The sequence below is a fragment of the Macaca fascicularis genome, chromosome 10, assembly GCF_037993035.2.
Source record: "Macaca fascicularis isolate 582-1 chromosome 10, T2T-MFA8v1.1".
Classification (NCBI taxonomy): Eukaryota; Metazoa; Chordata; class Mammalia; order Primates; family Cercopithecidae; genus Macaca; species Macaca fascicularis.
In genome coordinates, this window is record NC_088384.1 from 101,180,609 (window position 1) to 101,192,605 (window position 11,997).

Here is an 11,997-nt window from a genome sequence, read left to right on the forward strand (position 1 = left end):
AATTCCAAAACTATTCTGTATCAGCAGTTTCAGAGAGATAATTGGAAAAGATCCCCCTATTGGCTCTCTGACCCATGAAGTGAGGGCCATTGTGATATAAAAGGCCAATAGAATCCAACTGAACAACTGTTTCAAAATAGAAAAGTCAACGATAGTAACATATCTTTAGAGGAGGCTGCAAAAATTAGTGTTTCTACCAAAGACCTTGCAGGCTGATGACTCCAATTAAAACACCATTAATTTCCTCTGTCTGATAGGTGCAAAATTAGATGGGTCTTTGAAAATGACAGTGGATTATTTTAGTCAGGTGATAATTCCATTTTTAACTGTTGTGTTAGATAAATGCTCGTGATTACAGTCCCTGGAGTCATGCATCTACTGGTTTCACTCTCTACTCTGAGGAACAGAAACCACTGGAAGCATTTTGCTATTACCTAGAAGGGATAAGAGTTTTCATTTACTGTTCTAACTCAGGCATACCTCTGTTCTCCAGCTCTGTACCAGAAAGACCTTGATTCCCCAAATATCCCTATTCTAAGAGACAGCAAACTAATTTTGCTAAATCAGTTGACTAAATCACATTAACAGGGCCTGGAGAGCACAAAGAAGCAGACACTTCAGCTCTGTAGGTAAGACACACGTTTTGCAAGGTGGGAGATAAATACAGTGCATCTCAGTGAAGTTTCTTAGAGTGTCCAGTACCCTAGACATATGTGTAGTACTTCTGTCACCACAAAAGAAGTACAATGCTATTTGGATTTTGTTGGTTCTACTGCTATCAGATCCTGGCTTGCTACTGGGCTTTGATGGTGAATGAAGGCCTAACTATAGGACATCAGGTAATCTTATGACCCAATGTGACCAACTACGATCGATCATCCATCCAGATAGAAAGTCAAGCATGCCTATAAGGACTCCATCATCAAGTGTATCCATGGGTACATGGGATTTGGCTCACGTAGACCCTAATGATGTAAGTTGATTGCATGAGAAGTTTGCTTTCAATCAAGTTGCCTGTTTTCTGATTAAACCCAATGACCCACTTGCAAATCTATTGCTTCCTATCCCTATGACTCTGAGTTCTGCTTACTTAGAGAGACTGTCACCTGGACTTTCTGAGCTTTTCTTTTCCCTAGGTGTGTATAAAGGGAGTTACAATCTTGATTAGGGTAATCAACCACCCTGTCAAGGGGAAATACGGTTACTGCTACACAAAGTAGGCAGAAAGGAATGCAAGTAACTCCATGGAATTCCTTGGGGAATCTTCACATGCCAGCAGGACTAACAAGTGCTCAGATTCTCTACGAATAAAGGTTTAGGTCACCCCATCAAACAAAGAATCCCAACCAACTAAAGTGCTGGCCAAAGGCAGGGGGCATGACATGGTTCACAGAGAAGGGATGTTATAAATGCCAGCGGCAGCCTCATGACCATTACAGAAATGAGGACATAGCAATGACCTCTTTTCCTCCTTGCTGTGTTTTTCTTTTCCTTTCCTCTAGTATATATAGGGTATGCTGGTGGCAGTTACATTTACTATTTATTCCTTATATTATAGGATACTGAGACAGAATTAGTGGTACCAGTGGAAGAATGAACTTATAGCTGGATTCATGAACAGGATATGCCCCATAGGGTGTCTTTCCTTTGGGGAGATCAATATATTTTGGTTATATATAAGAGAGTTTCCTTATGTTAGAAACATGCATAAATCTGTGTATATGGGAAAAGGATGGGAGTGTATGGTATGCTATTTTTTCCTATTAATACCTTTTGCCTTTATTTTGGTGACAATAAGTGGTCTTTTCTTTGGGTAAGTACCTTTCCTCCAACTGCTGCAAATACAAATACAGTACCTTGCCCTCCATCCCTCCCAAGAGAGAGGCATATGACTCAAGTGAAATCAGACTCTCTCCTGGGATTGGAACTGTGAGCAGGATGATACAGGGAAGAAAGGTGACTGGAGGCAGATCATGTGGGTGGCAGTGTTTTAAACAGAAGGTTCATGAGTCTTGCTACTGAGGTCCCTAGAGCTCCCCTCATTCCTATATTTCCTGAGGTCTCGTCAGTCAGCTATTCCTTTGATCAGGTGAATTTCACAGATACCCTTCTGTAGTGGGCCAAATGGTGGCCCCAAACATATGTCCATATTTTAATCTCTGGAACCTGTAACTGTTACCTTATTTGGGAAAGGGTCTTTTTGCAAATGTGATTAAGTTAGGGATCTTGAGATGAGGTCATCTTGGATTATCCTGGTGGGCCTAAGTGTCATCAAAAGTGTCCTTGTAAGACAAAGGCATTGGAAGATTTGACATACACAGACAGTGAAGTGAGATCAGAGGCAGAGACTTGAGTGATGCAGCCACAGCCAAGGAAAGCCAAGAATGGTGGCAACCACCACAAACTAGAAGAGAAAAGGAGAGGGTTTCCCCCTAGAGCCTCTAGAGGGAGGGTGGCCCTGCTGACATCTTGATTTTGGATTTCTGGCCTCCAGAACTGTGAGAGAGTACGTTTCTACTGTTTTACGCCATCAGGTTTGTCTGAGTTTGTTACAACAGCTGCTGGAAACTAATATATCTTCCAATAAATTCATTTTTTGCTTAATGTCAGTTTCTTTTGCTTATACCCCAAACTCTAATTGTTAACAGTTATTCATCACTTTAATTATTCAATAAATTATCCTTTTTGACCAAGTTTGTTCCAACTGAATTCCTGTCACTTGCAACCTGTTCTGGCTGGCACAACCACAGACAAAGTCTGTGCCAAATCCAGGACTGGAGCCTGAGAATGTGGATTCCAAGTCACTCCACGTATTACCCACCCTCTCCAGTCACTCAGGCAGCATGTCAGGGAGCCATCTCCACACAAGCAGAAACACGTCCTGGGGCCCAGCTCTTTATTTGCATAACGGTTTTCATTGATACATGGGAAGGGGAGCGAATTGTTGCTTTTCTGCCAGGACCACAAACAGCCTCACAGTGGGCTCAGGCCAGATGGTTCTCTCTTGAGCTTTCTCCACACCAGTATCAGGGACCTGTTCGTAGGGTCAGAAAATTTGGAAGCCATCGGGTTTCTTGGTGTGTTCGGCAAGACCATAAGGGTGGTACATGCAGCCCTTCTGATCTGCCCCTAAGCTGGGTTCAGCTGGGCCTTGATGTAAGGAGCAGAGTGTGCAGAAGGGCTGGTATGTGTGTGGTGAATTCATGAGAAGCCCTTTCCTGCTTAGCTCCATCCTCTGTTCCAATCTGGAGACCCAGAATCCATTCATATGTAGGGGGCCAACTATGTACTAGACCCTGTGTATGACACACACGTGCCATTCTCTCTGCTTGGAGTACTCCCCCCTGGAACCTCATTTGCTTAATTAGCAATTTATCATTTGGATGGCAGGTTAGATTGTCACTTGCTCAGGAAAGCCTTCTCACTTTCTCGGGCCATGGTCCCTGATACATCATACACACCCGTACTTAGTAGAGCTCACTATGATATATTTGTGTGATTATTGCATTAGAGTCTATCTTCCCTACTAGTCAGTAAGCTTCATGAGTATAGGGATATATTTTTCCACCACTGTATCTCTTGAGACTAGTAAGCAGTCCACAAGTCAGAAGCCAGTAAATCAGAGTGGCTGGGCATAACAACAGCGTGTGCGTCTGTCTGTGGGTGGCAGCGGGGGAGACACTATGGGGAACCTGAGAGCGCATGCCTCACGCAAAGGCATTCAAATTCTTAAAATATAATAAAAGTACTGTTGGACTAAGCCAAAACATGACTGCAGGCCACACATGAAGCCCCAGTTTAAGACTCTTCCAACGAGTATTTGTTGAGTAAGCAAGTAAAGAACCTACAAGGAAGATACTGTAAAAATTTCAAGAACCAAGCAGGGACGGGGCAGGCAGAGCTGAACGGACCTCCTTTTCAGTCTTGTTCACACCTTTTTGAGGGCCAGGTCTCTCTCTGGCTATCTTTTTTTCCCCCTCTGTGCTTGGCACCCAGTGGGCTGTAGGAATTATCTATTCAACATTTACCAAACACCTGCTCTGCACCAAGCCCAGAGTTCAACCAGACAGTGTCTTCCATCTTGAGGCTCAGGGTGATGGGACAGAGACAGCCACAGTCAGACAACAATAGCACAGTGCTGGGTGCTGTAGCCACAGTATGTGGAAAGGGCTACTGGACCCCCTCCTCTGAGTTTCTCAGCAAGTGGAGAGAAGATTCGGCAGATGGGTATGAGAGATATGCCCCCAACAAGGATGACGGGGCTGGAGCTGGCCAGAAGGGACAGGACTCTCACACATGGGCCTGGATGGGTACTCTAGGTAGGGCTGGACAAGGTAGGGCTGGACGTTTGTGTGACGGGCAGAAAGGAACTGCCAAGGTCAGGCTGCGGGGGAGGGTCTGGGAAGCCAGTATTCATATATGTCAGCCCTCTGCCAACAACATTTCAGAGCTGAGCCGGCTTTAAGTTAAGAGACCCCTCTGCGCTACTTGGCTTTCATTGCCCTCTGGGTCATAGATTCTGATCGTTTGACGGAGAGGCTGGAATCTGGACTTGGGGGCAGGGATTGGACCACTTTTCACAGCAGGTCTTGGTGCAGCTAGGTCGCCTAGACCTCAGGCCAGGGCCCCTTCAGAGTTTCTTTCTCTCACATCATCCCTGGGAGGAAGACTGGAAGATTATTGCTTAGCAAATCTTGCATACCAGCTAAAGAGGCAAGTACAATGCTATTGTACTTCCTCCCAGGACTCATCCTCCTTCCCTCCAGGACTCATCTTTGAGAGCTGACTCCTGTTGGATGCTCCTAGAAAGGAACCACAGCTGAGATCCAGAGCTCCTATATCCAAATCTCCTGTCTGGACCTTTCTCTGGCTCTGAAAGGGATTTCTGACCTTGTGGATCAACTCTGGGGATCCATGAATCCCCAAAACCCACATGCAAACTTCATGAGGGCAGAAGAAAGATGGAGTTGACAGAGCATTGCTCCAGGCCCACCGACAAGCCCAGATTCCAAACCTGACTCTGCCACTTCTAATTGTGACATCTGGGAGAGGCATTGCTCATCTGTTAGCCTCGGTTTCCTCATCTGTGAAATGGCGATAATTATCTTTCTCCAACACAGGGCCAAACATGACCTGGCTCATGTACAGGAGGTGCTCAGGAATCATTAGCATCCTTTCAACTTCCTCCCTCTGGCTCATGCCTGCTTCATGAATGGCTTGGAGGAAGGTTTATAAAGCTTTCTGAGTTGCTCGCAGAATCTCACAGAATCTAGGATAGCACTGTCCTGCCCTGGACCTTTGGAGGAAGGAATGGAGGAAGGAATGCAGCTTTTGAATCTCATTTCTCAGGACAGCATGAATGATCTTGAGAGGCTCACTACCATGAAGAACTTTAGCAGGGGAGGAATCTCGGCTGTCTCAGCTGACTGTAGGGGCATGGCAGGGGGTCACGGATCCCTGGTTTTAATACATCTGAGGGTGTGGAGGCTCACTGGGGGCCTGGGTCTCTAGATCTGCAGACCGTCCCTCCTGAGAGGTTTCTCGGGATGTCTCCAGAGATGCCTCCGACACCCCATCAACGCTGCTCAGCAAGTCCTCAAACTCCTGGTGGTTGCTGTTGCGCACGGCTGCCTCCAGAGCCTTCTGGCGCCGGTAGAAGTGGGAGAACTTGTTGAAGATGATGGTGATGGGGAGCGCTACCACCAGGATGCCCCCTAGGATGCAGCCTGAGGCTGCCAGCTTGCCAGCCACCGTCACTGGCACCACATCCCCATAGCCCACGGTGGTCATGCTCACTGTGCCCCACCACCAGCAGGCTGGGATGGTGTTAAAGCCCACGTCCTCCTCCTTTTCAGCTGTGTAGGCCACACCAGAGAACACTGACACACCCACGGCCAGGTACAGCAGCAAGATGCCCACCTCACGGTAGCTGTGCTGAAAGAGAATGTAGAAAGCCAAGTCAGAGTGGATGGGCTTAGAGTCCTGGTATTAGGCATATAGGGAAAGTGAGGCCCAGAGAGTATAAGGGACAGGTTCAAAGTCAGAGCAAGATAGAGCTGGTGCTAAGACCCAGGTCCCCTGACTTTAAGATCTTTGAACTACAGCTGGCAGCAAAACTCCCTGGTATTGAGCACAGGCCTAATTTCTATTGTCCAAGGTATCTGCTAGGCTACAGCTGTTTTTTCTAACTCTGGGTTACTGGTGGCACCACAGCCAGGGAATGAAGAGCTTGTGACTTTTACACTGTTGCGGAACCAAGACAACCATAGTTTATATTCTACAATGCAAAGAGTTGGTTTCATGTACTTTTGGCTGATCTGAAAAGTATAAAAATGTCTTTTGCTCCTCCAGGAAGCTGAGAGGACATAAGTCCCCTGGACCACCTACAGAATTCACTTTCCTATGGCCGTGTATGTTTGCTTTGTCCCTGAGGCCAAGCTCTAGGGCAGTGATTTCAAACAGGGTGGTTTTGCCCCCCTCCCCTCTACCCCTGCAAGGGACATTTGGGAATGTCTAGAGACATTTTTGGTTGTTGCAACTGGGACAGGTGTGCTACTGTCCTCTAGTGGGTAAAGGCTAGGGATGCTGCTAAATATCCAAAAATGTACAGGGCAGCTCCCAAATCAAAGAATTACCTGATCCCAAATGTCAGTAATGCAAGGCTGAGAACCCCTAGTCTAGAGCAGACTCTCTCCAACTTTAATGCGTGGAAGAATCATGCAGGGGTCTTGGCAGAACCCAATTGTGTAGTCTTGGGTAGAGCCAGAGAATCTACATGTCTAGGAAGCTTCCAAATGATGAGAAAGCTGCTGGTGGGCAGGGGCCTCACTTTGAGTAGCAAGGCTCTCATCTGGAGTATTTTACACCTGCATCTTAGACCCTGGCAGCCCTGATCAGTAATACTCTTCTCCCCTACTGAAGACAAAGCTAGTAGTGTCGGGCCCTGGCTCTCTGCATGGAGGAGATAGGGCAGCGTTCTGGGGCACAGGGATCTTCCCTGGGGAGATGCTGAGCTCAGGGGGTCTGGCGAATGTAATTCCTTATACCTGCCCAGTGCCCTAGGATTCTGCCTAGGTCATCTGCCAGCACCCAGTATCCTGAGGGCATACAAGAGGCTTTACTAAGCCTTGGGTGGAAGGGATCTTTCTTTTAGCATTGTCTGGGGATTATCAGCAGGGTTGCGTGGAGTTTTAGGAGAAAGAACATGAGGTGCTGGAGCCAGGCACAGCTGGGTTCTTCTCTGGGCTCTACTGCTTATTGAGGAACCTCCAACAAGCACTGTCACCTCTTGGAGCTTCAGTTTCCACATCTGCAAAGCAGTGACAATAACACTTACCTCTGTTTAAACCTCTCAGGAACTCTCCTATACCCTCGGGACCAAGCCCAAAATCATGTGCCAAGACTTCACGGCCCTTCGGTATCCTGCCCAGCTCACCTCTTCAATCTCATCTCTGGGAATCTCCTTCCCTCCATGTCCTCCTCCCAGCATTCATCCTGTTCTCTCTCCAGGCCTCGGCACACGCCGTTCGCCTTGCCTCCCTCTTCAAACCAGGCTGATTTCACCCCCTTGAGCGCAAGTTTGCCAGGGCAGTGATTCACCCACAATGCAGCACCTGGCACCAGGAGGATGCTCAGTAAACTGCAACCAGGCTTTAAAGAGCCAACCCTCCAACCTCAGCTTCTTCATCTACGGGAAGAGAATAAATAATAGCATCTTCCTGAGGAAGTTCTCCTAAGGACTAAATTGATAATGGATGTGAAATTGGCACCGATTGAGTGCTCAGTAAGTGTTAGCTCCTGGGGCTATTCCTAGACTTTACCTATTAAGAGTGACCTATGATTATCAGAGCCCCGATAGTGCCAGAAGAAAGGCTCTAGCAGAAAGTCAGCATCCTGCTTGGCACATCTTTATGATACATATAATTTGATGTTTGATAGATATATCAAAAGTGATCTTTGTCTTTTTTCTTTGTTTTGAAAAAGAAAGACAAGCAAAGCTATGCCCCAGTTTTCTCCCTAGGAAAAAGGTAAACCCTTCTTTACAGAGCTATTGGGATAATCAGACTGCATGTGAAACATACACCTGGTGTCCAGCCCTGTGCCTGGCACAAAGGACGGGGTCTCAGTTCAACGTGCGCCTGGACTTGGGAGGCTTGTAAGTTTACCTGCTAACCTGCCAGATGGCTACACCCGCCTATCCCCGCTCCAACCTGGCCTCAAAGGCCGTACCTTGAGTGTGGCTCCCAGCGAGCGCAGCCCGGTGGAGTGGCGCGCCAACTTGAGTACGCGGAAGATGCGCATGAGGCGGAACACCTGCACCACCTTGCCCAGGTGGCCGAGCTCCTTGCCGCCCGTGCCGCCCTGGTCGCCCAGTGCCACACCAGCCAGCAGCGTGAGATAGAAGGGCAGCACAGACACAATGTCGATGAGGTTGAGCGGGTGGCAGAAGAAGTTGCGCGTACTGGGCGCCAGCAGGAGGCGCGACGACACCTCAAAGCTGAACCAGGCGATGCAGAAGTACTCGAGGCGTCGCAGCACTGGGTCGTCGCGCACGCCTTCCGGGCTGCGGCCCGCGGCCACCGCAGCCACGGCGGCCGCCGCCTCGCGGGCCTGGTACTCGGGCAGGCTGTGGATGCACATGGCGGCGATGGAGGCGAGCACCACGCTGATGGAGACGCAGCTGAAGAGCTTGCTCGGCAGCGAGTAGCCCGGGTTCTCCATGGTCAGCCAGAGGCGGCGGCGCAGGCGGCCACAGCGCGCCGCGCCATAGCGCGCCAGCTCTCGCTGCACGTCGGAGATCTCGTCGGGGCATGGGTCCACGCTGCTCGGCGTGTCGCTGTCCTCGTCCCAGGCGCACGGCTGGGTCAGCCGCCTCTCCAGGTAGCGCGCGCGGCAGCACGCGGCCAGCGCGTTCTCGCCGAGGCCCCAGTAGTCGGCCTCCTGGCCAAAGGCGAAGACGCACAGCTCGTCGAGCACGTGCAAGTGGCCGGTGCGGTAGAAGTGCAGCAGGCCCAGGAAGAAGCCCGGGTGCCGGTCGAAGTAGAATTCGCGCGCCGCCGCGTCGTAGTCGTCGCACAGGCGCCGCGCCTGCTCCTCCGACGCCGCGGCCTGCAGGCGGCCCAGCCGCGTGCCCGGGAAGCGCGCCAGGGCTCGCGCGCTCAGCAGCCGCCGCACGCCACCCACGTTCACGCGCAGCGCTTCGTCGCTTTGTCGCCAGCGGATCCCGGTGTCAGGGCTCGGGCACTCGCTCACCAAGGCTTCAGTGCCCCTCCCTGCGGACACCAGAAGGGCGCGCTGAGGAGTTCCTGGGCTTCCCTTCCAGGAAGACCAGGTTAAAATCCCCTCCTCCATCCAACCAGCCAAGGGGTGTTGGAGACTCTGTGTGAAGCATCTGGTATGCAGGAGGCGCTCAGTAGGTGGCAGGTGCCCTCTGGACTCAGAGTCAGGCTTGGCTTTGACTATCCTTCATCCCCATCATTTGACTTTGGTCAAATCACTGACCCACACCACCCCCATTTCATTTTTCTCCTTTGGAAAATAAATGCTTAGATCTACCTGGAAGGATAGGAAAGCAATGGAATCGCAGGATGTCCTGGCACCTAGTGGGTGCTCAATAGGATGTCTCCTTTTCCAGGACAAACTTGGATTTATTTACAGCAAAGTTCTACTGTGGGATCTGGGGCCCTCCAGCCCTCTGAACCTGTTTCTTCTGCAAAATGAGGATAGTAACACTTACCTCCTAGGGGTGTTGGGAGCACCACTTTAGACCGGAGGCTCTCATAGTGTGTTCCCCGGACCAGCAGCATCAGCATTACCTGGGAATTCGTCAAAGATGCAAATTCTCAGCCTGTCATCGATTTACTGAATCGGGAACTCTAAGGCTGGGATCTAGCAGTCTGTGTTCTAACAAGATTGGAAAGTGATTCAGATACATGGTCAAGTTTGAGATCTCCTGCTTTAGCTTATGTAAAACATCTGTAGAGTCAGCCAGACATGACCTTGAACCTTGGCTCTCTGTGTCACCTTAGGCAAGTCACATCACCTCTCTGAGCCTCTGTGAAATGGAGATAAAAATACTCACCTCAAAGTGTGGTTATGAAGATAAAATGACCTAATGTCTTTCTTGGGCTTGGCTAACAGAAGGAATTTAATAAATTATTCACTGGTGTCACTATCTTCTGGAGTCAGGCAAACCTGGGTTTATCTCCACCCCTGATGCACCTGGGGACTTGAGGAAGCTATTTATCCTCCAGGTCTCAATTTACTGCACATCGTAGACAATAGCACCTACCTCCGGGGATGACTGGAGGATGAAGGTAGATTATAGAAAGTGCTTAGCCTTAGTGGATACTCAGGGAGGATTTAGGTTCTTCTACCACCCCCTGAATCCTGGCTCTGCTGGAATTGGAGGCTAGTGACACCTCCTCACCACTGGCAATCTCATTTGCATTGTGGGTTCAGTAATGCCTAGACTAGGGATTAAGTGTGTGTAAAGCACCTGGGCTTGGCGTTAAATGAATTTGGGGTTCCACCCTTAGCTCTGTTACTATTAGCTCTGTGACCTCAGGCCAGTCTCCTTCCCATTCTGGGTTTTAGCTCTTTTACGTCTAGAATGGGGGTAATGTTGCTTTGGATGAATCATTATTGTGGTATCTGTTCAAAGCCCTGGGTAAACAGTAGATGCTCAATAAATGTTAATCCCGTGTACTACCCTCTGGTCGGACCTGAGTCTGCCACTTACTAGCTGCTGACCTTGAGTGCATTCGTTGCCCTCTCTCTGGGCTTGTTTCCCTATCTGTGGAACCGAGTAGCATCATACTTTCCAGGAGAGGCTCAGAGGATTAAATGATGCAAGATGTTGATTGCCAGCATGGTCCCTGGCACATAATCAATGCACAATAAACATGTGTGATGTAGCTCCACTCCCACCTCCACTTGGATCTCCACCTGCATTTGGCATCAAAAAATGAAATTTCTAATCCAGTTCCATCACCCATTAGAAGCATAATATTGGACAAATCCCTTTGTCCATCTGGAACTCACTTTCCTGCTCTGTGAAATGGGATAATTAATTCAACAAACATTTTCTGACAAGAACCTGAAGATCAGTAAGAAAGATTAAGTGACTTGTTCAAAATCACCCTGCTAGTCCATGGCACAGCTAAGGTTGGACACCAGGTTTTTTTCATTTCATTCTCTCTCCACACACTTATTTTGAGCACCTCCTATCTGCTAGTCACTTCTCTGGGCTCCATGCACACCTCACTTGGTTTAATCTCTACACCAACCCTGCCAGGGAGGTTTTCTAATCCCATTTTACAGATGAGTAAACTGGACCAGTCAGGGTCTCCAAAGCGCGGCCACCCCACACTGCTTCCTCCTTGCGGGGTGGGAGGTCTCTTAGAGGGGGTAAGAGCACCAGGAACCCCAGGCAGCCCCGCCTCCCACTCTGGCTGCCCCGGACCATCCCGGAGCCACGTCCCTCCCCAGAGGAGGCCCCTTACCTGTCGTGGCACCTCCCGGGCGCCTCCTGTGTCTGTCCCAAAGTCACCGAGGCTGGGGGCCGCTGGCTATACTCGGTCTCGCTGCTGTCCCGCCGGCCCCGCAGAGCCTCCTACTGCAGGCGGCCCCGCTGCCCTCTCCTTCCTTCTTCCTTGCCTAGTCCCCCGCGGCTGAAGGCCGCATCGATCGCTGCCGGAGGAGGGAGTGAGGCCGCTGGCGGCTGGAGGCGGCGGTTTCTATTCCTGACTCGGTTGGGGGGTGGTGGTGTCAGGAGACTGGGCCTACCTGCAGGGGCATCCTCCGGAGTTACGGGGCCGGGAAGGAGGGGTCATTTAGGGCATGAGGATTCCCCCTAGAGAGGGATTTCAGCAGAAGCTTCTCTGGCAAAGGAACAACAGTAATCATGATTTGCTTAATTGAGTGTTTAGTATGTGCCAGGGTACTTCAGCTGCTGTAAGTGATTGATCTCAGCTATTCCTGGCACACTCTTGACAG

At 49.8% G+C, this 11,997-nt stretch overlaps 1 protein-coding gene across 1 annotated transcript; it reads right to left on the minus strand.

Annotated features, from left to right (window-relative positions):
• Positions 1 to 2,882: 2,882 nt before the first annotated feature.
• Positions 2,883 to 11,674, minus strand: KCNS1 (potassium voltage-gated channel modifier subfamily S member 1). The gene is made up of 4 exons (XM_005569117.5): positions 11,505 to 11,674; positions 9,737 to 9,815; positions 8,230 to 9,272; positions 2,883 to 5,934 (listed from the first exon to the last, which is right to left on the minus strand). The coding sequence occupies exons 2-4, from the start codon at positions 9,810 to 9,812 to the stop codon at positions 5,464 to 5,466; spliced, it is 1,590 nt and encodes a 529-aa protein (XP_005569174.3). The 5' UTR covers positions 9,813 to 9,815; positions 11,505 to 11,674; the 3' UTR covers positions 2,883 to 5,463.
• Positions 11,675 to 11,997: the final 323 nt, after the last annotated feature.

Coding starts and splice junctions, on each gene's coding strand:
- KCNS1 (XM_005569117.5), bottom strand. CDS start 9,812: ATGCTGATGCTGCTGGTCCGGGGAACACACTATGAGAGCCTCCGGTCT. Junction 9,273..9,736: donor GCTCCCAACACCCCTAGGAG/GTAAGTGTTACT, acceptor TGGTGTCCGCAG/GGAGGGGCACTGAAGCCTTG. Junction 5,935..8,229: donor CGCTGGGAGCCACACTCAAG/GTACGGCCTTTG, acceptor ATTCTCTTTCAG/CACAGCTACCGTGAGGTGGG.